Source organism: Gopherus evgoodei, chromosome 1 (genome assembly GCF_007399415.2).
Source record: "Gopherus evgoodei ecotype Sinaloan lineage chromosome 1, rGopEvg1_v1.p, whole genome shotgun sequence".
Lineage (NCBI taxonomy): Eukaryota > Metazoa > Chordata > Testudines > Testudinidae > Gopherus > Gopherus evgoodei.
Genome location: NC_044322.1, coordinates 283,185,885 through 283,213,009, shown reverse-complemented (window position 1 = coordinate 283,213,009; position 27,125 = coordinate 283,185,885). Strand labels below are relative to the sequence as shown.

The 27,125-nt window shown below is 43.5% G+C and overlaps 1 protein-coding gene across 5 annotated transcripts in view; it reads right to left on the bottom strand.

Annotated features, from left to right (window-relative positions):
* The window catches only part of EEA1 (early endosome antigen 1), a 164,860-nt gene that overhangs the window by 46,178 nt on the left and 91,557 nt on the right, over positions 1-27,125 (bottom strand). For all 5 annotated transcript variants that reach the window (XR_003998482.1, XM_030548559.1, XM_030548560.1 and 2 more), the window contains 8 exons: positions 21,469-21,669; positions 20,384-20,497; positions 18,612-18,767; positions 17,744-17,883; positions 14,455-14,785; positions 10,001-10,102; positions 8,797-8,991; positions 7,708-7,890 (listed from right to left, as the gene is read on the bottom strand). Coding sequence is in view for 4 of the 5 variants with exons in the window: in XM_030548559.1 (XP_030404419.1) it covers positions 7,708-7,890; positions 8,797-8,991; positions 10,001-10,102; positions 14,455-14,785; positions 17,744-17,883; positions 18,612-18,767; positions 20,384-20,497; positions 21,469-21,669 (1,422 nt within the window). In the remaining variant the exon portion in view is untranslated. The remainder of the gene's footprint in view (positions 1-7,707; positions 7,891-8,796; positions 8,992-10,000; positions 10,103-14,454; positions 14,786-17,743; positions 17,884-18,611; positions 18,768-20,383; positions 20,498-21,468; positions 21,670-27,125) is intronic.

Genomic DNA, 27,125 nt, shown 5'->3' with positions numbered 1-27,125 from the left:
TGTAACTTTTTGAAAAAAAGGGCAAGTTTTGTAAATAATACAAAGTCCCCCCCAATTTACATATATTAAAAGAGAAAATTTATTTGAATTTATCAGCTCAAATCCATCCATCCATTCCCCCCCACAAACACACCATCAATACAGTTAAAGAATTGTAAGAGATCAACACCCTTATTTTTAAAAAGGAACATATCCTTTCTATAACTTTAACTTTAGCCAGAGTGAATTGGTTTGGTGCCATTTTTGTGAGGGGAGGCACAAGACAATTTTTTAAACTGAAAAAGTATGTATTAAATTGTAATGTATAGAGGTGTGTGTATTTTATACACACACACACATCGTATTTTCTTTTCAATCTACATTAATTCAAATTTGACTTTTAAAACATTATTGTGCCCGCCTCTGTCGCACCATCCACCCCTTCAGATTACACCAAATCTTTTCACCTTGGTTGAAGTGACATAACGTATGTTCCTTATTAAAATAAAGGCTTTGATGATAACCAGCCTTCATTTCTTTAATTGTATTGATGGGGGAGGAGGAATTGGGCTCATCAGAGCAGTTGTTGATCTAAGGCTAGCCTTCATGGAACAATGTCACCTAAATATCTCAAGCTATAAGATTTCCCTTGAACTCCCATGATCTGCTTTTCATCATTGTGCAGCTTCCACAGCAGACTGATTCCTTTAGCTAGGAAGGTCAGGAAATTACTCAGTAGTGTAACAATGACATTCTATTCTCATGCCAGCAGATGGTGCTATTAGTACAGCTCAACTCATGCCCTCCAATCCTACCCATCCACTAAACATGCCACCTCAGTTCACATCACAACATGGCTTGAGGCCATCTAGCTTCATATCTGTCTGAAACCCTGGCCTCCCAGTGTTTGTGTGCCAAGTTGTGTTAAACCATTTAGCCATTCCAAAGATATTTTATATAGCTAAAGTAAAAGCTAACAGTGAGGGTATCTCACATTCAGACCTAATCAAGTTTATTTAAACTTCTCTTTAACAAAACTGGTTTTGACATCACGTGGACTCATCACTGCTTTGCAATGACTATCCTTCTTCTGTTAAAAGACCTGAAGTGACAAGAAAAACATTCAAGATCATCTAGTTTATATGTTTCAAAGATCTGTGTTGTACAAATTGACTCCAGATGTTTCAACACACCATGAATGAGATACTTCATTGTAGCGATGGGGCCAAACCAAAACCTTGGACCTGAAACCGCACACAAACTTTGGATCCAGATGCAATCCGAATTTTGTGGTTCTGACTCAGGTGTATTTATTATTAGTATTAAGCAAAGTCCCTAGTTTTATGTAGCCTATGAGTGGTTAATTTTGCATTTGAGAAGATGAAATTCTGCTACAAGAATTGCCTGACTTTAGCGATTCTACTACTTTAACATCTGAATATCAAAATACTACTTCTGTGTCACCACTGGTTTTTAGATCACTGCCAATGGAGAACACAATTTTTTTCTTCACTTTCTTTATCTAAAACACATACTTTCTAAGTTTATACTGCAATAAAAGCTATATAGCATGTCCTGGGTTAAGGAGGGTAGGAACATTTTCTTCCCCCTCCTCCCCTTTTTAAAGCAAAAATTGGAGAGACACTGAAATTAACAGTCCTGCAGTATCAGCCTTGTTCCTTCTCTACTATCATAATCTAGCTATGCTTTCAGCCCAAAAAGTGAACTTGCTCTAAGAACTACAGTTGGGCGACCTATTTCAAGGCTGATGATACAGAGTCAATACAGGGAAGTCTGTTAACAACAACAGGCACTTTTTCTTTGCAAATAAAGTTAACTATGAGAACCACTTCCATTCTGCTTTGCACCAATGCTCTACGTAGGACAGGGTTGGGATCCAAAATTGGGTTTTGAAGAGTCATGTGACAGCTCCTGTGGCTCCTGTCCCACGTGGCTGACTGAGCTCGTCTCTCTGCTTCAGGCATTGCAACTGCAGGGGTCCCAGCACCACTTAGGGGTAGCCCAGCTGTCATGATGATGGGAGTTCGGGTAGACCAAATCTGAGTTAGTGGCACTGCAATCCCATGAGCCAGGTCACAACTCCACTCACACAAATTTGGTCCAAGCAGGGGGAAGGGTCGAACCAGAGCAGTCCTGCAACCCTGGAGGTTGCAACACCTGGAGCAGACAGCCAAGCCTGGACAGCCCAACAGCATAGGAGCTGTAAGAGCCACTACTTTGGGGTGAGTGCCAGGCAGGACCCAAATGAAACTACCCCAGAGCCTCCTCTGCTCTAAGAAACCTCAGCAGCTGTAACTATTAGACCCGGTACATAAGAACGTAAGAACGGTCATACTGGGTCAGACCAAAGGCCTTCTAGCCCAGTGTCCTGTCTTCCAACAGTGGCCAATGTCAGGTTCTGCAGAGGGAATGAACAGGACAAGTAATAATCAAGCGATCAATCACCTATCGCACATTCCCAGCTTCTGGCATACAGAGGTTAAGGACACCATCCCTCCCCATCATGGCTAATAGCCATTGATGGAACTATCCTCCACGAATTTATCTAGTTCTTTTTTGAATCCTGTTATAGTCTTGGCCTTCACAACATACTCTGGCAAAGAGTTCCACAGGTTGACTATGGAAATGAAAGCAGAGAAGGAAGAATGGGAACAGGTGGAAGAAAACCTTCTCCAGTAACAAAACTGGTTTTCCACATATGAAGGGTCAAACTGTAAATCCCTGGTCTCATTGTAGTCAACGGTAAAACTCCCATCGCCTTCCATAGACATAGAATTTCACTTCTGAAATTCAACATATTTTAAATGTATCACTGAGTTCTAAATTTCTCTCTTAGGTGCTGTCTCAGGATGATTCCCTTTACAGAAACAAAACAAAAAAAACAAAAACGTACCTGGAAAACAAACTGACCACCACTCTTCACAGGCTCCGCAACAGTGAGACAGGCCTAGGTTTCCTGGGAACCAACTGTGGCCACTGCTATTCATAATATAGGGTTGTATGCCTTCTTGCTATTAGTTTGGAATGGCTGGATTAGGAATAGCAAAATCTCTCTACCATCAACTCACACTCCCTCATGTATTTTAAATACATATTTTAGAAAACAGTTTCTTAATAATTTTTAAATGTTTTAAATTTTATGTGACATTTTTTCACATCCCTTTGCATGGAAAGCCAAAGGTGCACTGGTTGCCATGTGAGATCCTCAGAATGACAGAAAAATCAGAAATTTTAAACCTCCAAAATTGATCTGTGATAGTGTTTCTATACACCAGGAGTTTGCAATTTCAAGTGAAATCACAAAGGCTGAAAGGGGAAAATGATACATGAACAAAAGGAAACAGAAACACTGCCCAAACTGAAGCCAACGTCCACAGAAACAGCACAGAACTGACAACTCACACTCCCAATTCTGATGAGGACCTGCTTTGCTAATCACAGTCACAAAGGAACTGAACTGAAATGTTCTACACAGATACCCAAGCATTAGCACTTGATCTCAGAATGAGGATCATCATCTATTAGTGCCTCAGTGAGGAGTACCTGCCTCAGGGCCAGCCCACCACACAAAAGACTGGAGCCTTCTCCCAGCAGATGAAGTTGGGCAGGGGATGGGGGAAGAGGTCAAGATGTTAAAAATAAAATACTGATGGGCTCTTGAAGCAATAATGTTTTTGTTTTTCTTTGTGTGTCCTTAGGTAAAAACAATCCCTTAGTTGTGCACATCATTCTTAACTTGCAGCTTCAGAGAACATATGGGAATCTCAGGAACTACCCCCCCAAATATTTTGCTTATATCATCTTTGGAGCCTATTTTGCATAGAACATTAAAAACACTAAATAGGGACATACTTATTTACTACGAGGCACAAAAGAATGAATTGCATTTCTGTAATTGTGGGCCAAGCCGATTATATTCTGCAGCCACTGAAGTTTAGTTAGTTTATAAGGCATCCTTAGTTTTTCTTTAAAAAGAAAATTCCACCTTCTTTAGCAAATATAATTTGCAACCCTAAATATTTATCAATCTACTTCCACATGCAATACATTTTTTGGTCTACTTTTCCATTAAGTTGTATTCTCTGTCATGTATTTCTAGATATTTATGGTGGCCATGACATCAATTGCAACAAGGCTAAAGAACTCCAATTACAGGAAACAGTATCTGAGAAAACTAAGAGGGCTTTACTTATAATGTAACCTGGGATGTGTCACCATGACATGACAAAATATCCTGAGAGGAAACGAAAAAATAAAGACTCTCCAAATCTTTGCTCTACTGGTTTTGTATATTTAGCACATAAGTACCAAAGTGAAAACAGTTTAGAAGGATGTGTTCATAGTCAATTATATTCTTTATGTGGTCTAAGAATAAATTGATCTTTTGATCATTATTTGGAATTTTCTGAATAGGATTTTTGTTTTGTTTTTTACATCTTTTCAATTTAGCTATATTTTACAGTGGTCTTTTAGCATTTTATTAAACTGTCTTGTTCAGTGATGATATTATTATAAAACAAAAACCCATATACTGCCTTCATGTTCGTACAGCATTTTAGTACAATAGAACCACAATTATAAAATTTATAAAATTATATATTTGCTAAGACTGGAAACCTTGTTTTCTTGTTATTGCCAACCTCCTCTGAACCTCACTTTCCCCCGGATTGTGTCCTGGAACTCCCTACAGTGGAGCATCCACAGGGACACTACTCGAAGAAGTTGCCAATACAGACAGTGACCAGAATATCACATAAGAAGATTTGGAGGACTTTGAAAACTGGAATAAGAGACATGGGATGGAATTTAATAGTGCAAAGTCATGCACGTAGGGACTAACAAGAAGAATTTTTGCTATAAGTTGGGGACTTATCATTTGGAAGTGACAGAGAAGGAGAAAGATCTGGTGTATTGGTTCATCACAGGATGACTATGAGCCACCAATGTGATGCGGCCGAGAAAAAGGTTAATGCTGTCGTAGGAGGCATCAGGCAAAGTATTTCCAGTACAGACAAGGAAGTGTTAGTACTATTATACAAGGCACTGGTGAGACTTCATCTGGAATACTGTATGCAATTCTGGTCTCCTATATTTAAGAAAGATGAATTCAAACTAGAACAGGTGCAGAAAAGGGCTACTAGGATGATCAGAGGAGACTCAAAGAGCGTGGCTTGTTTAGCCTACCCAAAGAAGGGGAGATATGATTGCTCTCTATAAATACATTAGAGGGATAAATATGAAGGAAGGAAAGGAGTTATTTAAGTTAAGAGCCAATGTGGACACAAAAACAAATGGATATAAACTGGGTATCAACAAGTTTGGACTTGAAATTAGACAAAAGTTTCTAACCACCAGAGGAGTGAAATTCTGGAGTGGCCTTCCAAGGGAAGCAGTGGGGGCAAAAACCTAACTGGCTTCCAGACAGACCTTGATAAGTTTATGGAGGGGATGGTATCTGCAACTGCTAACAGCATATATCTCCAATAGCTGGTGATGGGACACTAGAACGGGAGGGCTTTGAGTTACCACAGAGAATTCTTGTCCAGATGTCTGGCTGGTGAGTCTTGACCACATGATCAGGGTCTAACTGACTGCCATATTTGGAATACGGAAGGAATTTTCCCCCAAATCAGGTTGGCAAAAAACCGGAGGGGAAGGGGGGAGAATTCGCCTTCCATTGCATCCTGGGGCATAGTTCTCTTGTAGGTTTAAACTATGGTACATGGCGGATTCTTTGTAACTTTTAGTCTTTTAATCATGATTTGAGTATGTCACTAACTTAGCCAGAGCTTATAGGTTTATTAAAGGAGTGGATGGGTGAGGTTCTGTGGCCTGCGATGTGCAGGTGGTCAAACTAGGTGATCATGATGGTCCCTCCTGATCTTAGAGTCTATGAGCACTGCAGTTTGGCCCAGACACAAGGGCTAATAGACCTTTCTTTCCAGAAAGGGCCATAGAACCTTTAATGACTACACATGATCAGGGCCAATTGTTTTGCAACTCACCCTAAAGATAACTCCTCTAGCACCATGATATTTCCTAACACTTGCTGGGCACTGCTTCAGTCAGTCATCCCCATTCTCTGCCTGTGGCACATAATGGTCTAATCTCCTGTGGGCTGTAATACTTAAGTCTAATTTTGAGTGTCTGGTTTAGTGTGTGGGTGCTGGATGGTGTTGGTGGCCTGTGATATACAGGCTGTCACAAGAGATGAACTGGTGGTCACTTCTGGTTTTATCTCTATGACTATGAGTATTGACTGAGAGGAAAAAGCATTATCCAATGACTCTCCAACACCAGTCCCAGCAGTACTTGGGCTTTCTTGGAAGTCTCCAATCCAAGCACTGACAATGTCAGGGTCTACTTAGATTTGGCATCTGAATCAAGATGGTATGGCTGCATCACTTTATATGTAAAATAGGTCCCACTAAAGAGAAATCCCTTTAAAAATATATCTTAAATGAAAATAGTATGTAAATTTGCCAAAACAACTGGATCACCAGTAGAACAATATAGACTAAACAGGTTTGTTGCAGGAATGCAAGCTGAGGCGCACTGTCAAAGCCTGTTACGTCCATAAAAAGGAGCAAAAAAGGCACTAAATTGTGGGGGAGGGAAATACTCTTGGAGTTGCTCCCTTGTGTGTTGGCAGAAATGGATGCCATTAGTTGAATTTCTGTTTCCACAGATTGGGAATTATGCAGGGGTAAGACTGGGGACAAGCTTTACACAAAGTGGAATGTGTAAAGAAAGAACCAAGTATTCCTAAATCCTCCACCTTCTTCCCAGAATTCAGACAACAGCACTGCTACAAAACACTTGTGAAATGGAAGGGCATTTTAGGTACATCAGGCAAAAATACTTGGCTTTTAAATTAATTCCAACATGTACTATGTCCTGAGGGAAAGAACACAATACAATTCTATACATAGTGTGATGAGGCAAGGCCAGATGGCTACAGTAAAGTACTGAGGAACAGGTATGTTAGCCCCAGACTAAACAAATCCCTAGTACCATGGTAACCAACAGCAGTTGCTCCAGGTTAATCAAGGCACCTGGGGCCAATTAAGATCTTTCCAGAAGGCAGTGGAGATAGCTACATTGGCTGCAGGTGTTCTAATCAATCAAGGCAGGCTAATCAGGGTACCTGGGTTTAAAAAGGAGCTCACTCCAGTCAGGTGAGGAGCTGGGAGCAAGAGGCGCAAGGAGCTGAGACCGAGAGGGTGTGCTACTGGAGGACTGAGGAATTATCAGACAATCAAGCATTATCAGACACCAGGAGGAAGGTCCTGTGGTGAGGATAAGGAAGGTGTTTGGAGGAGGCCATGGCGAAGTAGCCCGGGGAGTTGTAGCTGTCATGCAGCTGTTACAGGAGGCACTATAGACAGCTGCAATCCACAGGGCCCTGGGCTGGAACCCGGAGTAGAGGGTGGGCCTGGGTTCCCCCCAAACCTCCCAACTCCTGATCAGACACAGGAGGAGTTGACCCAGACTGTGGGTTCCACCGGAGGGGAAGATCACTGAGGAGAGCAAATCCACCAATAGGCGCAGGACCTACCAAAGTAAAGGAGGAACTTTGTCACAATAGCAAGAGTTTTTTCTTCACACTGCTCTCACTTTCCTCCTTTGTATTCAAAGACAAACATTATTAAGTCACCTGAAGACAAACATTATTAAGTCACCTTTGACTTTAAAAAGACACTGTACCTTAAGGTCTTGCCTTGTTGCCAACAGCTCAGATTCTTTACCATAAAGATCCAGCTGAAGTTCTTTCATATTTTCCTGATCTTTTTCATGGATCTTCTGTAGCTCTGCTAGTTTTCCTTTCTCTGCTTTAAGCTCCTGTGCTGATAATGTCACCTGCTGCTGTAATTTATTCTCTAGTTCTGCCTGAAACACACATACGAATCCTGGATTTATATTTTACAGTACAAAGCAGGCATGTAAGATAAAATGTAAAATATGAATATTTGCTATCTCAGTTTTGTTAAACTATTTTTTAAGAAATGTTAATTAAAGAAGCATAGCTATTACTTATCCCAGCTACAAAATTTGAACAAGGTCATATTATTAAATCATATTATTTCTTACATTAATATACTGTGATTTACTTGCTAACAACAAGAGAATAATTAAACACAAGGAAGCCAGTTTTCAAACATCTAGTGTTTCCAAACCCTGCAGTTCTCATGGGCAGAACAACAGAAAGCCACTGCAATACTTTATATGATAAATGATAGACTGAGTGCCGACATCATTTAATAGTACAGCACATGACACTAACATCCCTAAAGCTATATGGAGTTTGAACTTTTTCATCATAGTTCACTTTTCATATTGTCATTAAGACTCTCTCTTCTGTTCTTACAGTACAAAATGAGTTGTTTAAAAACACCACTGATGCTCCAAAATGCTGAGGACTCTTGTCTAAATTATTCTCATGAAACTGCATACTGCTATACGACAAGATGGCAACACTTGCCACATTGCATACAGATGCAGTAGAATGAACAGCAGGTCTAGCTATTTTTATCAATTTGATGACAGGTGTACTACTTGCATAATCCATAATTCACTATTTGGGCCTTACATTCAACATTTTTATAGTTTTGACCTTGAACAATACTTGATGCGCTCAGTTCTGCATCCTGACCTTACCATTCTCAGTAACACATTTCAGCGACAATAAATAGCTATTTTAGCACCCACATAACGACATAAAACAGGAGCCTGCATCAGAGGAGTTAATACTAATTTCCTTTGTAAGTAAGAGGAATGAAGAGAAGCCAGAACTACCTTTTCTAAAAGGACACCTTTTAATTCAGCTTGCTGTGTTTCAGTTTGCCTTCTCTTCTGATCAAACGATTCCTTCAATTCTTTCAGCTTTCCCTGGAGATGCTGCTCATTCTTTTCCTTCTCTTTTAGGACACCCTGAATCTCCAGTATTTGTCCTCGTGCTGAATCAAGCTCTATTGTCAGCTGTTTAGAAATCTATATTTAAAAATATAAAAAAACCCTGCATATTATCTTTACCTTAATCATTATTACTTTTTATTGCTGTACAACAAAAGAATTATTTACAGCTAACATCTAACTGTACAGCACTTTTTTTCATGCAACGGCTAAACTGGGCCACGCCACAGTTGCTTGGCAGCAGATCTTTTATTGCTGACGTGGCTATCCTGTGCTCTAGAACGTAAGTTCTTATTTTTTAAAAGGTAAGACTAGTCCATATAGTTACAAAGAAACTCCTACGGGGAGATTTTCAAAAACAATTAACTCTCTCAAGAGTTTCTGAAAATTTTCTCCCAAACAGAATACTGATAAAATGATACATACAATGGTATGCAGACGTGGCATGCAGAAGCAATGGGCTTAAACTGCAGCAAGGGAGATTTAGGTTGGACATTAGGAAAAAGTTCCTAACTGTCAGGGTAGTTAAACACTGGAATAGATTGCCTAGGGAAGTTGTGGAATCTCCATCGCTGGAGATATTTAAGAGAAGGTTAGATAAATGTCTATCAGGGATGGTCTAGACAGTATTTGGTCCTGCCATGAGGGCAGGGGACTGGACTCGATGACCTCTCGAGGTCCCTTCCAGTCCTAGAGTCTATGAGTCTATGAGTCTGACTAAGCTTGAAACAACGGATCTGAGAGGTGTGAAGTGTCGCTACTAATTTAAAAGAGATGTTAACTTGAAAAACTAATGACAAGTTACATGTTATCATAGTAAACTATTTCAAAAAATGTAAGAAAGCAGAGGGACAATGCTCATCTGTTGTCATTGTATGTATTGTATGAAGAGCATACCAAAACCAGGGATGATCATATTAGAATACACACAATCTTCTGTGACTCATCTTGTTTTGGTGTCAACTGCATAGGGCTTGGAAGAATACTACTACTTTTTTCCCCCTCCAATCTGATCTCTGCACATGTGATTGGAAAAGCTGTCATTGATATATTATTATTTTTTGTAATTGGGAATTAGTAATCTTACCCCTTCCTGTTTTTCCAGTGAGTTTTTCAACTCATTCCGTTCTTTAGCTACAGACTCTGTCTGTACCTGAAGCTGGTGTTTAGTTTCTTGGCAAAATTTTTCCTAAAAAAACAGATTACCTAGTGAGCATTTTTTGTCAACTTTACCAAATCCATTTAAGCTGTTATTACAAAAATTACAAAACTACCAAGAAAGAACACTTGCATTCTCTTACATCAGAATTTGTATTTGGCACAGAAATATCCTTGCAATGTATAATAAACTATAATTGTTGAAAACCCAGTCCTAAGTCTGGTCTACACTATGCGTTTAAACCGATTTTAGCAGTGTTAAACCGATTTAACGCTGCACCCGTCCACACAATGAGGCCCTTTATATCGAGCCTTTAAGGGCTCTTTAAACCTGTTTCTGTACTCCTCCCCAACGAGAGGAGTAGTGCTGAAATCGGTATTACCATATCGGATTAGGGTTAGTGTGGCCGCAACTCAATGGTATTGGCCTGCAGGCGGTATCCCACAGTGCACCATTGTGACCGCTTTGGACAGCAGTCCAAACTCGAATGCACTGTCCAGGTAAACAGGAAAAGCACTGCGAACTTTTGAATTTCATTTTCTGTTTGCCCAGCGTGGAGCTCTGATCAGCACGGGTGGTCATGCAGTCTCAAATCCAAAAACAGCTCCAGCATGGGCCGTAGGGGAGATACTGGATCTGATAGCTGTATGAGGAGACAAATCTGTTCTATCAGAGCTCTGTTAAAGAAGAAGAAATGACAAAGCATTTGAAAAAATCTCCAGGCTATGATAGACAGAGGCCACAGCACAATGCTGTGTGACAAGCATAACAGAAAGCCAAAGAATCAAATGGACACTCATGGAGGGAGGGAGGGAGAGGGGGGGTACTGAGGACTCCAGCTATCCCACAGTCCACAGCAGTCTCCGAACAGCATTTGCATTCTTGGCTGAGCTCCCAATGCCTCTAGGGTCAAACACATTGTCCGGGGTGGTTCAGGGTATATGTCGTCAATTTACCCTCCCTCTCCCCCGTGAAAGAAAAGGGAAAATGTTTCTTGACTTTTTTATGTCACCCTATGTCTACTGCATGCTGCTGGTAGGTGCAGTGCTGCAGCAATGAATAGCAGCATCCTCTCCCCTCCCCTCCCCGGTGGCAGACAGTACCTTGCAAAAGGACTGATAGCTGCCTTCGTCATCAGCTTATGAGTGCTCCTGACTGGCCTCAGGTGAGGTCGGCGGGGCGCGGCGGGGTAAAAATAGGAATGACTCCCGGTCATTCCCGGTAGATGGTATAGAACGGCTGGTAACCGTTTTCATTATAGCAACTGGGGGCTGAGTTCAATCAGCCCCTTCCTTTTCATATCTAAAGAAAAGATTCTGTACTGCCTGGACTATCATAGCAGCTGGAGGCTGCCTCTCCCTCCCCCTCATTTTATCTCACTAAAAAGTCAGTGTTTCTTATTCCTGCATTCTTTATTACTTCATCACACAAATGGGGGACACTGCCACGGTAGCCCAGAAAGGCTGGGGGAGAAGGGAATCAACGGGTGGGTTTGTTGCAGGGGCATCCCCCGTGAATGGCATGCAGCTCATCATTTCTGCGGGATCTGACACGGAGCGGCTGTGCTCTCTGGTTCTCTAGTACACTTGCCCCATATTCTAGGCAGAACTGACTCTATTTCTAGATAAACCAAAAAGGAGGGATTGACTCGGTGAGTCATTCCCATTTTTGTCTTTGCGCCCCCAGCCAACCTCAGCTAAGGCCAGCCAGGAGCACCCATGACAACAGCAGACAGTACGGAATGACTGATAACCGTCATCTCATCGCCAATTTACAATGGCACAGCAGACGGTACAGAACGACTGGTAACTATCTCTGCTACCTTGCAATGGCAAATGAATGCTGCTGTGTAGCGTTGCAGTACCGCCTCTGTCAGCGGCATCCAGTACACATACAGTGACAGTGACAAAAGGCAAAACAGGCTCCATGGTTGCCATGCTATGGCGTCTGCCAGGGCAATCCAGGGGAAAAGGGCATGAAATGATTGTCTGCCGTTGCTTTCATAGAGGAAGGAATGAGTGAGGACATTTACCCAGAATCCACCGTGACACTGTTTTTGCACCATCATGCATTGGGATCTCAACCCAGAATTCCAATGGGCAGGGGAGCCTGCGGGAACTATGGGATAGCTATGGGATAGCTACCCACAGCGCAACGCTCCGGAAATCGATGCTAGCCTCGATACATGGACGCATACCGCCAAATTAATGTGCTTAGTGTGGCCGCGTGCACTCGACTTTATACAATCTGTTTTACAAAACCGGTTTATGTAAAATCAGAAAAATCCGTAGTGCAGACATACCCCTAGTCATTCTTCCCAGGTCATCAAGGCCCAGATACAGGAAAGCACTTCAGCACATTTGTAAGACCCATGGACTTTAATGCTATTTACTCTTAAATTTAAGCATGTGCTTAAGTAGCATTTAAGTCCCTGGGTCTGACAAATGTGCTGAAGTGCTTTCCTGAATAGGGATGCTTTTTTGCATTGAGGCCTAGATTGGCAGCTCACAAGTGGAACCACAAGGATGACTGTTTTAAAGCAGGGAAGGGTGATTCCTCTTAAGGTACCAATAAATACTGAGATTCTTCCCCTTGTCAGGGAACAGTATAGGCTCAAAACACCATCTTTATTAATTCTGGAGTAAGGCATTACACAGAGTAAGTAAGGATAGCAGAATAGGAACCTTTGTTAGTAATGTGATCTAAAATCTCTTAACGTATCTCTCTCTCTCTCTCTCTCTCTCTCCCTCCAAATCTTACTCCCTGGAATCAATGACAAAACTCCCATGGACTTCCCTAGAAGTAGGATATGGATCTTATTTTTAATAGTATAAACTGAAGAGTAAACCCTTCCAGTTATTAGAGTAAATGTACATAGTTAAGCAGAAGTAGCTAAGGTCAGGTCTACACTATAAACTTAACTCAGTATAACTGTATCGTTCAGAGGTGTGAAGAATCCACATCCCTGAGTGACTCAGTTATACCGACCTAACCCCCAGTGCAAACAGCGCTATGTCAACAGGAAGGCTTCTCCCTTTGACACAGCTGCCGTTTCTCACAGAAGTGGGTTAACTATGTCGATGGGAGAAGCTCTTCTGTCAGCATACTAGCATCTTGAATGAAGCACTACAGTGGCACCACTGCAGTGTTTTAAGTGTAGACATGCCTTTGTAAAACATTGCAGCTATTGGCATTTGTTAAAGAAGAAACAAAAGGGCTTTTTATAAAAGGGATAGAAGGTGAGGAGAAATGTTATTTGTAACTGTAAATACAGATTACTTTTGAGTGGAAATAAAAATAACAATCACACATGGGAGCTGAGAGATGGTCTGACGCAAAACAGGAAAAGAAATTGGGAAAAATACCCCTACAATAACTTTTAAACATAGAAAATTCACAAAATATGTATTGCCACTGTACCAGCTGATGTTGCTATAAGCAGCCATAGTTTGAAAAAAAATAAAATAAAATAAAAACGGGGATTATTGTTTTAAACACAGTAATAGTAAGGGCCACTTTTATTACAATAATGGACTCATGGCCAAGCATTTTGCAGCCATACTGCTGCTGCTTAGATCACTGGACTCACTTGGCTTTCAGACAGCTCTTGCAACATGTTCAGGTGTGATATTTCCCAAAATGACAGACACAATTATTCTATACAATGTTGTAGCCATGTTGTTCCCAAGATACTAAAGACACAAAGTGGGTGAGGTAATATCGTTTATTAGTCCAACTTCTGTTGGTGAGAGCTTACAGCACTCTTCTTCAGCTCTGTAGACCCGTGTAAGCTCAAAAGCTCCTCTCTCTCACCAGCAGAAATTGGTCAATAAAAGATATGACCTCACGCACCTTGTCTCTCCAGACACCATTACGCTTACCAGAACTAGCAATCTTCCATCACACCCATGGCAAGTGCATCAATGTGTTCTACATAAAACATATTAGAAAACCAAAACTATAATAGATTAAGAAAAACTGACTTCATTGTTCTCAAAGGTAGGTTGCATTTTGGCAAAGTTTCACAACCTATGTTTTTATAGGGCTGTCCAGTGTTTTCCACATTTCATGTATAATTGTTTCAATGCTCATCACTGCCTGTGGTTTTCTTTGCCATATTAAAAAGGAATTAAAGGGGTCTGGTTTCTGGTATGAACCAATGTTTACCTGTAAAAACATCCAGCCACAACTTAATTCAGGACTTACAGTTATATCTCAGTTTTGTTTTTCTTAAGGCAATCATCATTTCCACAGTTGCTGCCATCATCTTTGCAATAAATATGAGCAGTTTTCCTACTAGAATGCAAAGCAGAGCTGACAATCATGAATGAGCAAATTGAAAAATACCCAATACTGGATGCCTGATTAAAACCACAACTAACCATTTCTGCTACAGCAGCTTTTCCTTTCTGTTTCTCCTTTTCCAATTCATCCTTTATATCCTTCAAGGATTCAATGGTTTTTGATAATTTGTCTTTGGTAACTGTAAGGTCTTTCAATAAAGTGTCTTTCTCCAACTTCATTTTCTGCAGCTCTGATGTTGCTACTTGAATCTTGCCATCTAGTTCCCTTCGTTGTTTATTTGTCTCTTGATTTAATTTCTCAAGGTCCCGTTTAAGGCTTGCTTTTTCTTCCCCTTGCTTTGATATTTGCTGTTTTGCTTGTTCCAGGGCATCAGATTTCTTCTCCAAATCCAATTTAGTACTAGATACACTGTGCAAATGCAAAGGAGAACAGTGAAATACAAAACTTAGGGTATGGCTACACTTGAAACTTCAAAGCGCTGCCGTCACAGCACCAGCACTGGGAGAGAGCTCTCCCAGCGCTGCACGTACTCCACATCCTCTAAGGGTGTAGCTTGCAGCGCTGCGGCACTGTTTACACTGAGGCTTTACAGCACTGTATCTTGCAGCGCTCAGGGGGGTGGTTTTTTCACACCCCTGAGCGCGAAAGTTGCAGTGCTGTAAAGCGCCAGTATAGCCATGGCCTTAAAAAAATTATCGATAAGATGTTTTGTGTAATTAAATCTACTCTCTATAATCAAATACGTTAACTGTTCTACTAATTTAAAGCATGTTTTTCAGATGATATATTGCTGTTTCGTTTCAACACTTAAAATAAATGACACACTCTGAAGTCCCATTTTCAGGCTGGTGGTTCCTCTTTAAACATTACACCTATGAACCACCCCTGGAGAGCTAACATGCAAATTGTAAATCAAGATGTATAAAACCCCATATTAAGGTTTTTTACTCGGCAGATGTCTGAACAGGTTAATATATTCAGATCCATCAACTGGCAACATACCCTTTGGTTCTACGATAGAGTCTCTCAGACATTATTCCCAGACAATGTTAAAAGTTGAGAGAACACTGACTTTCAACACAACAACATTGCCAAATTTGTTTTGTGGTAGTTTTTGTTTGTGCTAAGTGCTGGAGAAATTGCATTTGCAATAAGATTCCCACACCAGCTTTAATGCTATCCTGTATCCCCACTAACTTTCCACCTATGGGTTGAATCTCCCTTACCCATTTATCACACAAAACTTAAATCCGCTTAGTCAAGCATATGAATTCCAATATTCTCACTTGTTCTATGACAATATAACCTCTTCTTACCCATATATCAGATATAGGTGGTGATGGTGAATATCTCTTTTATATACATATTAAAGATCTGAGCCCCTCTGGTGTGAAAGTAGAATGAATTATATTGTAAAAATAAGAATGGATTAAAGAAATGTTGTACGTACCTTTAAGCAGAAATAAGAAATGTTAAAATACAGGTGTCAGGAAAAGAAACATTAAGGCATAAACAATGAGTCCACTTAAGCTAATGGTAAAACATTAACTGGAGATTGGTAAAAGTTAGTAAGGAAATTAACCATGAAAGTCTAGCCTCAGGTAAACCTGTCAATTCTGCTTCTTTTGTTATCTTGTTAAGTTCACGCCCTTTTATCTGTATAAATAAGGGTATGTCTACATCTACAATTTTGTAGTGCTGGTTGTTACAGCTGTATTAGTACAGCTGTATAGGGCCAGCGCTGCAGAGTGGCCACACTTACAGCAACCAGCGCTGCAAGTGGTGTTAGATGTGGCCACACTGCAACGCTGTTGGGCGGCTTCAAGGGGGGTTCGGGGAACGCGAGAGCAAACCGCGGGAAAGCAGGTCTCCTTCCCCGGTTTTGCTCCAGTGTTCCCCGAACTCCCGAGCAAGCAGATCTCCTTCCCCGCGGTTTGCTCTTGCGTTCCCCGAACCCCTGAGCAAGCAGATCTCCTTCCCCGTGGTTTGCTCTCGCGTTCCCCGAACCCCCCTGCAAACGGCGGGGAAGGAGACCTGCTTGCTCAGGGGTGCGGGGAAGGACACCTACTTGCACGGGGGTTCGGGGAACGCGAGAGCAAACCGGGGAAGGAGACCTGCTTCCCCGCGGTTTGCTCTCGCGTTCCCCGAACCCCCCTGCAAACCGGGGAAGGAGACCTGCTTCCCCGCGGTTTGCTCTCGCGTTCCCCGAATCCCCCTGCAAACCGCTGGGAAGGAGATCCGCTTGGGGGGGGATTCGGAGAACACCAGAGCAAACCGCGGGGAAGGATACCTGCTTGATTACCAGAGAGGCTTCCTCAGGTATGCTGGGATACCTGCTTATTCCACGGAGGTCAAGAAAAGCGCTGTTAAGTGTCTACACTTGATTACCAGCGCTGGATCCTCTACACCCGAGACAAAACGGGAGTACGGCCAGCGCTGCAAACAGGGAGTTGCAGCGCTGGTGATGCCCTGCAGATGTGTACACCTCCTAAGTTGCAGCGCTGTAACCCCCTCACCAGCGCGGCAACTTTGTGATGTAGACAAGCCCTAAGATAGTTTCTGTCTTGCATGGTGCTCACATTATCTGGGTATTATTAGCAGAACGCTGTGCTAATAAAACAGAGTGGTCTGACAAACTGAGTCCTGAGTCTAACTTTGACACTGGGAAGGACCCCCTAATTTTTCAGAGGGTGGTATAACAGTACAAGGTTGTTTGCTGATAACAAGCTTTCTGCTGCTGATACAACAAGTGGGACCTAGATTTAGGCCATGGCTACACTGGCACTTTACAGCGCTGCAACTTTTGCCCTCAGGGGTGTGAAAAAACACCCCCCCTGAGCGCTGCAAGATACAGCGTTGTAGAGCCTCAGTGTAATCAGTGATGCAGCGCTGCAAGCTACACCCGTAGAGGATGTGGTTTACGTGCAGCGCTGGGAGAGCTCTCTCCCAGCGCTGGCGCTCCGACCGCACTCACACTTCAAAGCACGGCCGCGGTAGCGCTTTGAAATTTCAAGTGTTGCCATACCCAGAGTGTACAGAAGAGATGGAGGAAGTAAACTGGGTGCATCTCAACCCACTCAGGTTAAGTCACGGTACTTGGTGACTCATCTATGGAGTGAAGGCTGATGGCTGAAGTGCAAGTCAAACAAGGCAATGATTCTCTCCCCTGTGGGGGAAAAGATGCAGAACTGAGATGCGGGGTTACTCTAGTGTTTTAGGTGAGGTCTGGTGATCATGAAGGTGAATAATAATTTCAATTCTAGTCTAAGAGTATAAACATGCATTTTTTTGTTCTTATAGAACAATTCAAATTTGAATCTAGGTCTCTAGGTCTGAAAAGTAATGCATTCAACAGTGTTAGCATACACTTCTCTTTCTGCTTCAAGCTGTTTAGTCAGTTCTGTTGTTCTGAGGCCTAGATCTGTACACTGCTGCCGTTGCTGTTGTAGCTCCTGAAGAGCTTGTTCTTTGCTTGCTTTAACCTCAAGAATGTAAGCATCAAGTTTCTGTAAAAGAAAAGAAAAAGCTACAGTTACCATTACACAACCACCAGAGTGAAAATTCGCTCAGTTGTTCATAAATGCTTCCAGACTCCAGGTATAAAGGGGCTACAGCAGGGGTAAAGATCTCACCCCTTGTCTTCACATACATTTAAAATTAAACATATTTCTATATTTTAATGTAGTCAAATATCTGTAAAATGCTTAAAATACTGTAATCTAAAAATAACCCAATAATTTATAAATGGAACATACTCCACCTCTGTGCAATTGTATACACTTCCCATGTTACTGTATTCTAGCTTTTTGCCTCCTGCCTCAAATGTAATACACTGAAGATGTGTACACATTAGGGTCTGATCCTGCAAACACTTATGCACTTGAATAAAGTTACTTGAAGTTTATATAACCACAAATATGAGAGCTCTGAATTTAGGAAGTGGTCTATGTCTCATCTCTTAATATTCTCCATGAATTATATTCAGGGTTCCAACTGGAGGGGAAGGAGGCTGGGGCAGTGCAGGCAGTTATGGCATGACCCCACTTTCTCATTCATCAGCTTAAAAAGGAAACACTGGGAAAAGAGAATACTATCAACACCACTTTTTAGGTGGCTGGCCATCCTCCTCCTCCAATTTCCACACTGCTGTTACCACGCATATGAAACAATTGTGTTGCTTTACATGGTGAAAGCTAATTTTATAAACTCAGGTTCTTCATTTCTGAATACAAACCTTAAGCTGTCCCTCTAGCTCCTCCGTTTTCTGTTCTAAATAAAGACGTTTCTCTTTATACTCTTTAAGATTGGCTTCCAGCTGTGTACAATATTCTTGCTTGTCATGCAGCGTAGCCATAACCTGATCTAACTGAGTGTTGACCTTATTTAACTCCTATGAAGTAAAATATAATTGAAAATGGTTACTTTTATCAAAGGATGAGTGTTTTTTAAATTATTAAAGAGTTCTCTAAACATATGCCTAAATATTTACTTGTCTAAAATGTTCATATGAAATTTTTAAAAATGTACATGTTATACTGGAGAAAAACATCATATTCAATAGCTTATTCTTTTCAAATTGCTTTTAAGGTAGAACTTTTTCATGAGCAAACATTTTTTCAATTTTTTGCTATTGCATGCATGGGAACATAATATTAACCTATTTGTAGCAGTCAATTAAATTTAGCAGGAACAAGGACATTCAATACCATGTGACCAGTCAACTCTCCACATACCAATGGCTTACGGATTATAGTTTGAAAACTATTGGTTCAACATGGAACAATATTATTTACTACCAGAAATGGACACACACAATGCTGATAGTCAAAAGACCCACGTGTTTTATGGTGAGCTAGACCTAACTTATGCAACACACTGATGCAAGAGACTGATTATTTTATCAGCAGTTTCATTTAAAATAAAATATGGGAGGTTTTTAATTAATTAAATTGAAATTGAAAATCACTACAGAAGGACTTGTGCTATGTATGTTGATAATCAATTCCCCACCCGAGAGGGCATGGGAGACAGTGTTAGTTTTGGAAGTGGTTTGAAAGTGTGGATGTTTCTACTGAAATAATCAGCAGCAAAACAATTAACCAGGTTGATAGTTAATTGTTATCATTTGTTTTCAATACTGGCACCCCAATGAGACGTGCTAATTTAGGGATGGAGTGCACACACCCTTTCACCAAAGTAACTAATTTGGTTTTAATTCATCCCTTCTTTGTTTTAGAGTGTGTGTGTGTGTGTGTGTGTGTGTGTGTGTGTGTGTGTGTGTGTACACACTTATTCTGGAGTAAAAGTATGCTTGTTCATTTAGCTGAAGACTGCTTTTTTATCTTGAATCTGCAGACTCCAGAAAAACAACACTGCTTTGTTTTACACTCAGTATGCTTTGTAAAGTCTCTCTTCATAATCACACAGGTTAGAAACAATTCTATTATAATATGGAAGCCTAGATTCTAAAGCACATTTCTGCAGCAGAGGTGGATTTCACAGTCAATTCCATACATTACAAGAAGAGTCTCCAACGCCTGCTGGGGAGTCTAAGTGCACCCGCGTACTGGCCGGCGGACGAGCATCCGCCGAAATGCCGCCAAGCTGCGTCATCCAGAGATGTCACTGCCGAAATGCCGCCGATTTTTGGTGGCAGCACCTCTGGATGATGCAGCTTGTCGGCGGCATTTTGGTGGCGACGCCTATTGACATTGCCACTTGTCGGCGGAATTTCAGAGGATGCTCGTCCACTGCCATGGTCCTCCATGGCTCGTCATCTGGAGCCAGCCAGACGAGAAAGGTTGGAGACCACTGCATTACAATACACAGGGCCTTGCTTATAGCAAACAGGACAAAATATATCACATATTCAAATACTCTGAATAATGTCTCCAACGCAAATGTAAATCCATAAGGACTTTGATTTTTTTTTTCCCAAACCAAATTGTCCTTTTGGCTTTGTATGAAGGTTATCTTAGATGATCTAGTAGAATTAATTTCTCCTACCTGTTGTTTATCTTGCAGTGCATTCTGGGCTGTGTCCAAATGATTTTGAAGATCTGCTCTTTGTGCAGCTTTTGATGCTTCTGCTGAAAGCAGTAATTCAGTCTTTGCTTTTATCTGAAAAGAAGTGTGTTACAATGTTTGTAATGTGAAGATCAAAAAGAATTCTTGATTGCAGCTGCTTTTAACTCAAATTTTCTTCCTACTAACAAGCAATTTAATACTAGCTATTTATTGCTAATTCTTAGTAATTCTGACGTGATGAAATGTTGGACACAGAAATCATAGCTAAAACACAAGTTATCAACAAAGTTTAGACAGCTGAAGACAGAATGGAACAAAATAAAATAAAGTTACGAATAATTGTTCTTCTCTGAAGCAGATCTCTAGGGTTAAGTCCACCTAAGTTACACAACTCCAGCTATAAGAATAACATAGCTGGAGTTGACGTAGCTTCGGTTGACTTATTGCAGTGTCTACGCTGCGCTGGGTTGATGGGAGAAATACTCCTGTCAACTTACCTTATGCTTCTCATTCTAGTGGAATACCGGAGTTGATGGGAGAGCGATCTGCGGTCGATTTAGCGGGTCTTCATTAGACCTACTACATTGACCCCGGTGGATCAATCGCCACAGCATCAATCCACGATTAGTGTAGACATACACTGAGTTATTGGGTCCAATCCAGCTCTCCTTTTAGTCAAGGGAAATCACCCTGATATGTGGACTGTAGAATCACTAAAACAGTTTTCAGACAGGCTTCTTAGCCTTAATGCACACAGCAAGTCTGAGTCTTTTAAGGAGACATAACTTCTCCTTCACTGATTCCTTGGTGGTGGTTGTGTTCTTTTTGGTGTTTTTTTTTTTTTTTTTTTTTGGTTGCAATCCTTGTATCTTAGAACCACTGATATCTTGCTGGATTATATCTTGCTTATTGCACTTCATTTGGTCATTTGTTGCTCACAGAAGAAGCAAACTTTAGTAGAAACTTAGCCTACTAGCCTTGTATATTCAACAAAGGCCACCTTTTTCCATGATGAATTGCAGATGGATTTTTTTTCATTAGGATATAGTAGAAAGGTAAATTACCTGTAAATCAAGCTGGGATACTTTCTCTTTGCTTTCATTTAGCTGACTATTTAGTTCACCAATGCTTGTTTCTAGGGAGAGCACACGGTCCTGAGCAGCTCTCAGATGTACCTTCTGCTCTTGCACCTGCTCGTGCAAATTCTCTTGGGCTTGTTTATGGCTCTCCGACTGATTCTTCAACTTTTCTGTTAGCTGAGTTACCTATAAAATAAATAAACTGCCAATTAAAAGTCCAAAGGCAAAATTAAAAACACTCTAAAATTCAAAACATGTCGTCTTGGTTATGAAGCCCCAATACTAATCAACTTCACCACTTATTGATTCTACAAAGTTTCTCTTTCTGGACAACAACAATGCATTTATTTTTTGTGTGCAATACATGAGTGACCCCAACTTTTAAAAGCATAACTATTTTGACAAGAATTCAAAGCCAGCAAGCATGATCACTCTAATATAACACAGTGAGTGTATATCCTTTTGTGTGTGCCTAGTTAGCATTGGCTAGGTTGAGAGACAGATGAGGATGGTTGACTCTTGCTTTACTTATAAGAAAAATAATATAAACACATCATGGAAGCACCAGTTGTGGTTCCATAGTTAGGCTGAGTGAAGCTTTGCACTGAAGGCCTGGATTCAACCCTTTGGTTATGTATTACTGCCTCTTTTCCACCTGAGTGGACAGTCATAGTTTGGGGCCCAGGGGATGTTCCAGCTGAAGTAGAATTTGATGGTATTTTATTTGCTGCGGTCCTGTTTATTGGAAGGAACGTACAAAGTAATGGGCCTCTGAATACAGAGGGAGCCAAGAACAAAAGGAGCAGTTTCTAAGCTTACAGCCAACACCACTCCAAAAGCTCTCTAGCTTTTTTCATGGTCACAGGCTCCTGCTTCGCTTTCTTGCCTCTCCTTCTCTCTGTTCTTGTCTGCTCTCTATTTCTGTGTGCTCTCACCCTTACTTCCTCCCACACACTCCTGGTCATAATACCCAGTAAAACCCGCTGCCACATGGCGCTAGATTCTGGGCAGATACTATTGGGATTTATTTTGCATGTTCACTCATCAATTTGAATGAGGTTTTAGCTTGACACATAAGGTTTCTCCCATCTCATAACAGTATGAAAAATGCAACACACAGCACTTGCTCCTTGAATATAGAATGTAATTGCCAAGAATTTACAAGTAAGTCCAATAGAAAATTATATACATTTGATTGTAATCCCTCTCCCTCCACCTTTCACGTTTCACCTGTCTTCTTACGGCCTGACCCTGCAAACACTTCTGCTCATGCTTTACGCAACATGAGTAGTCCCACTAACATGTATAAATGTTCATATGATCAGTACCTTGGATTATAAACTCTTCAGGATAAGAGTATTTCCACATTACCATTAACACTAATGTGTGTTACATGGGGCCATCTAGAAAATAATATATCCCTATCAATTTAATTTTTGCCAGTTTCAAAGCTCTGTGTCTGCAATAAACATGAACTGAACTCCATTTAATTCATATTAGTATTCTATATATTGTGTATGTTTTATTATAAGTTTATAGCAAGTATGGCAAAAAACATCCATTAATTACTTACAAAAAATTGACATGTGTTTGCTACCAAAATATTTTTCAAGTAGCTCATAAAAGACACAGGTGTTCCTTCGGTTACAAACAGTAACAGCTGGTATTAGGAAAGACGGTTACTCACCTTTGTAACTGTTGTTCTTCGAGATGTGTTGCTCACATCCATTCCAGTTAGGTGTGCGCGCCGCGCGTGCACGTTCGTCGGAAACTTTTTACCCTAGCAACTCCAGTGGGCCGGCAGGTCGCCCCCTGGAGTGGCGCCGCCATGGCGCCCAATATATATCCCTGCCGGCCCGCCCGCTCCTCAGTTCCTTCTTGCCGGCTACTCCGACAGTGGGGAAGGAGGGCGGGTGTGGAATGGATGTGAGCAACACATCTCGAAGAACAACAGTTACAAAGGTGAGTAACCGTCTTTTCTTCTTCGAGTGATTGCTCACATCCATTCCAGTTAGGTGACTCCCAAGCCATACCTAGGCGGTGGGGTCGGAGTGAGAAGTCGCGGCACGGAGCACTGCAGTTCCGAAGGCCGCATCCTCTCTCGACTGCTGTACCAGGGCGTAGTGGGAAGCAAAGGTGTGAACCGATGACCAGGTCGCTGCCCGACAGATTTCCTGGATGGGCACACGGGCGAGGAAAGCTAGCGACGACGCCTGCGCCCTGGTAGAATGCGCAGTCACACGGCCCGTAGGGACATGGGCCAAGTCATAACAGGTCCTGATGCAGGACGTAACCCACGAGGATAACCTCTGGGAGGAGATAGGAAGCCCTTTCATACGGTCCGCTACCGCCACGAAAAGCTGGGGGGATTTGCGGAAGGGTTTGGTCCTCTCTATGTAGAACGCGAGAGCTCTACGGACATCCAGCGAGTGGAGCTGCTGCTCCCTGCCTGAGGAGTGAGGTTTTGGGAAAAAAACCGGGAGGAAAATCTCTTGGTTGACGTGGAAGGCTGAGACCACCTTGGGTAGAAAGGCAGGGTGTGGTCTAAGCTGTACCTTGTCTTTGTGGAAGACCGTATACGGGGGGTCTACCACAAGGGCTCGGAGTTCCGACACCCGTCTAGCTGAGGTGATGGCTACTAGAAAGGCAGCCTTCCAAGAGAGGTAAAGCAGGGAGCAAGTAGCTAACGGCTCAAAGGGGGGCCCCATGAGCCGGGACAACACCAGGTTAAGATCCCAGGTTGGAGCAGGGGGACGGACGTTAGGGAATAACCGTTCCAGCCCTTTAAGAAATCTCGACACCGTCGGGTGAGAAAAAACGGAGCGACCGTCCGCACCCGGGTGAAAGGTGGAGATAGCTGCCAGATGGACTCGCAACGACGATAAGGCCAGACCTTGCCCTTTGAGGGACCAAACATAGTCTAAGATTTCGGATACCGAAACTTCCATAGGGCGGAGATTTCTCTCTACGCACCAACAGGAGAAGCGTTTCCATTTTGCCGAATATGTGGCTCTTGTGGACGGTTTCCTGCTGCCCAAGAGCACCTCTCTCACAGGCGTGGAGCAGCGCAGCTCGGAACCAGTTAGCCACACAGGAGCCACGCCGCTAGGTGCAGCGACTGCAGGTCTGGGTGACAGAGAGACCCGTGGTCCTGGGTAATCAGGTCCGGATGAAGGGGCAGGGGAACTGGGTCGGCTACGGCCAAGTCTAGCAGCATGGTGTACCAGTGCTGTCTGGGCCATGCCGGGGCCACCATGATCACACGAGCCCTGTCTCTGCGCACCTTCAGGAGGACCTTGTGAACCAGAGGGAACGGAGGAAACGCATAGTACAGGTGGGTCGACCACTGGATGAGGAAGGCATCCGCTATCGACCCCGGCTCCCTGCCCTGAAAGGAGCAGAACGCTTGGCACTTCCTGTTCCCCTTGGACGCAAAGAGGTCCACCCGGGGATAACCCCACCTCCGGAAAATGGAGAGAGCGACGTCCGGGCGAAGGGACCACTCGTGTGACAGGAAGGATCTGCTCAATCGATCCGCCAGCGTGTTCCGTACTCCGGGAAGGAAGGAAGCCCTGAGGTGAATGGAGTGGGCTACACAAAAGTCCCAGAGTCGTATCGCCTCGAGGCACAGGGAGGAGGACCTGGTGCCGCCCTGCTTGTTGATATAATACATGGTCGTCGAGTTGTCCGTGAACACGGCTACACAACGACCCTGAAGCTGATGACAAAACGTTTGGCAAGCAAGGCGGACCGCTCTCAACTCCCTCATGTTGATGTGTAGCCCCACCTCCTCCTGGGACCATAGGCCCTGCGTCCGCAGGGTCCCTAGGTGGGCCCCCCAGCCTAGATCTGAGGCATCCGTTGTCAGGGATACCGAGGGCTGAGACGGGTGAAAGGGAAGACCCGCACACAATACGGACTGGTCCAACCACCAGCCGAGGGAATCTAAGACCTTCTGGGGGACTGTGATTAACATGTCTAGCGGTTGCCTTGGCCTGTAATGACTGATAAGCCACAGCTGGAGAGGCCTCATGCGGAGCCGAGCGTAGTCGGTCACAAAAGTGCACGCCGCCATGTGGCCTAACAGGGTTAGACATGTCCTCACTGACGTCAACGGGGCTGACCGCAAGCGTTGAACGATCGCCGCCATGGTCTGGAACCGCTGCCGAGGCAGCGAGGCCCTGCCCACAGTGGCGTCCAGGACGGCCCCGATAAATTCCACCTTCTGAGTGGGCCTCAGGGTGGACTTGTCTGTGTTTATCAAGAGGCCCAGACTCGCAAACATGCCGGTGATCACGCGGACATGGCTGTACACCTGCTGTTCCGACGTGCCCCGAATCAACCAATCGTCCAGATAAGGGAACACGTGGACACGGTTGCGCCGAAGATGCGCCACGACAACTGCCATGCATTTTGTAAACACCCTCGGGGCCGTGGACAGGCCAAACGGGAGGACCGCAAATTGATAATGACGAGCCCCCACAACGAAGCGGAGGAAGCGTCTGTGGCGTGGCCAAATGGCAACGTGGAAATACGCGTCCTGCATGTCGAGGGCGGCGTACCAGTCTCCCGGATCCAGGGATGGAATGATGGTCCCCAGGGATACCATGCGGAACTTCAACTTCACGAGGTATTTGTTGAGCTCTCGCAGGTCGAGGATAGGCCTGAGGCCCCCCTTGGCCTTGGGGATCAGAAAATAGCGGGAATAAAACCCCTTGCCTTTCTCGTTTTCGGGAACCGCCTCTATAGCTCCTTTGCTGAGGAGCGTCCGCACCTCCTGCCGAAGGAATTGCTCGTGAGAGGGGTCCCTGAAGAGGGACGAGGAAGGAGGGCGGGAAGGAGGAAACGAAACAAACTGCAGGCGGTACCCCGTCTGCACCACGCTTAAGACCCAGCGGTCCGATGTTATTTGGGACCACGCCGGGAGGAAAAACGAAAGGCGGTTGGAAAACGGGGGGGAAGGATCCATAGGGGAAACTGTTACTGCGCCCTCGAGCGCACCTTCAAAATGAAGGCTTAGGACCAGGCGGGGGTTTTGAGGAGCCTTGGTTCTGCCCCCCTTGGTTCCCCGACTGCCTGCGCCTCCCGTTCCTGCCGCGGCGCCTGTAAAGGTCCTGCCGCTGGCGGAACTGGGAAAACGGCCGACGGTGCTGCTGTTGTTGCGGCCTAAAGGGTCTACGCTGTGTCACGGGGGTGTGCATCCCGAGGGACCGCGCAATGACCCGGTTGTCCTTTAAACTCTTAAGTCTGGGGTCTGTCTTATCGGAAAACAGGCCCTGGCCTTCGAAAAGAAGGTCCTGTATCGTGTGCTGGAGCTCTGGCGGAAGGCCGGAAACCTGCAGCCAGGAGATGCGACGCATCGTAACTCCTGACGCGAGGGTACGGGCAGCCGAGTCCGCAGCGTCCAAGGAGGCTTGTAAGGCCGTGCGCGCGACCTTCTTGCCTTCGTCCAGGATGGCCGTAAACTCTTGGCGAGCATCCTGTGGCAGCAGCTCCTTAAATTTGTCCACTGCCACCCAGGAGTTAAAGGCGTATCTGCTCAGCAGGGCCTGCTGGTTAGAGACCCTGAGCTGCAGCGCCCCAGCCGAATACACCTTACGGCCAAGGAGGTCCATCCGCCTGGCTTCTCTGGATTTGGGGGC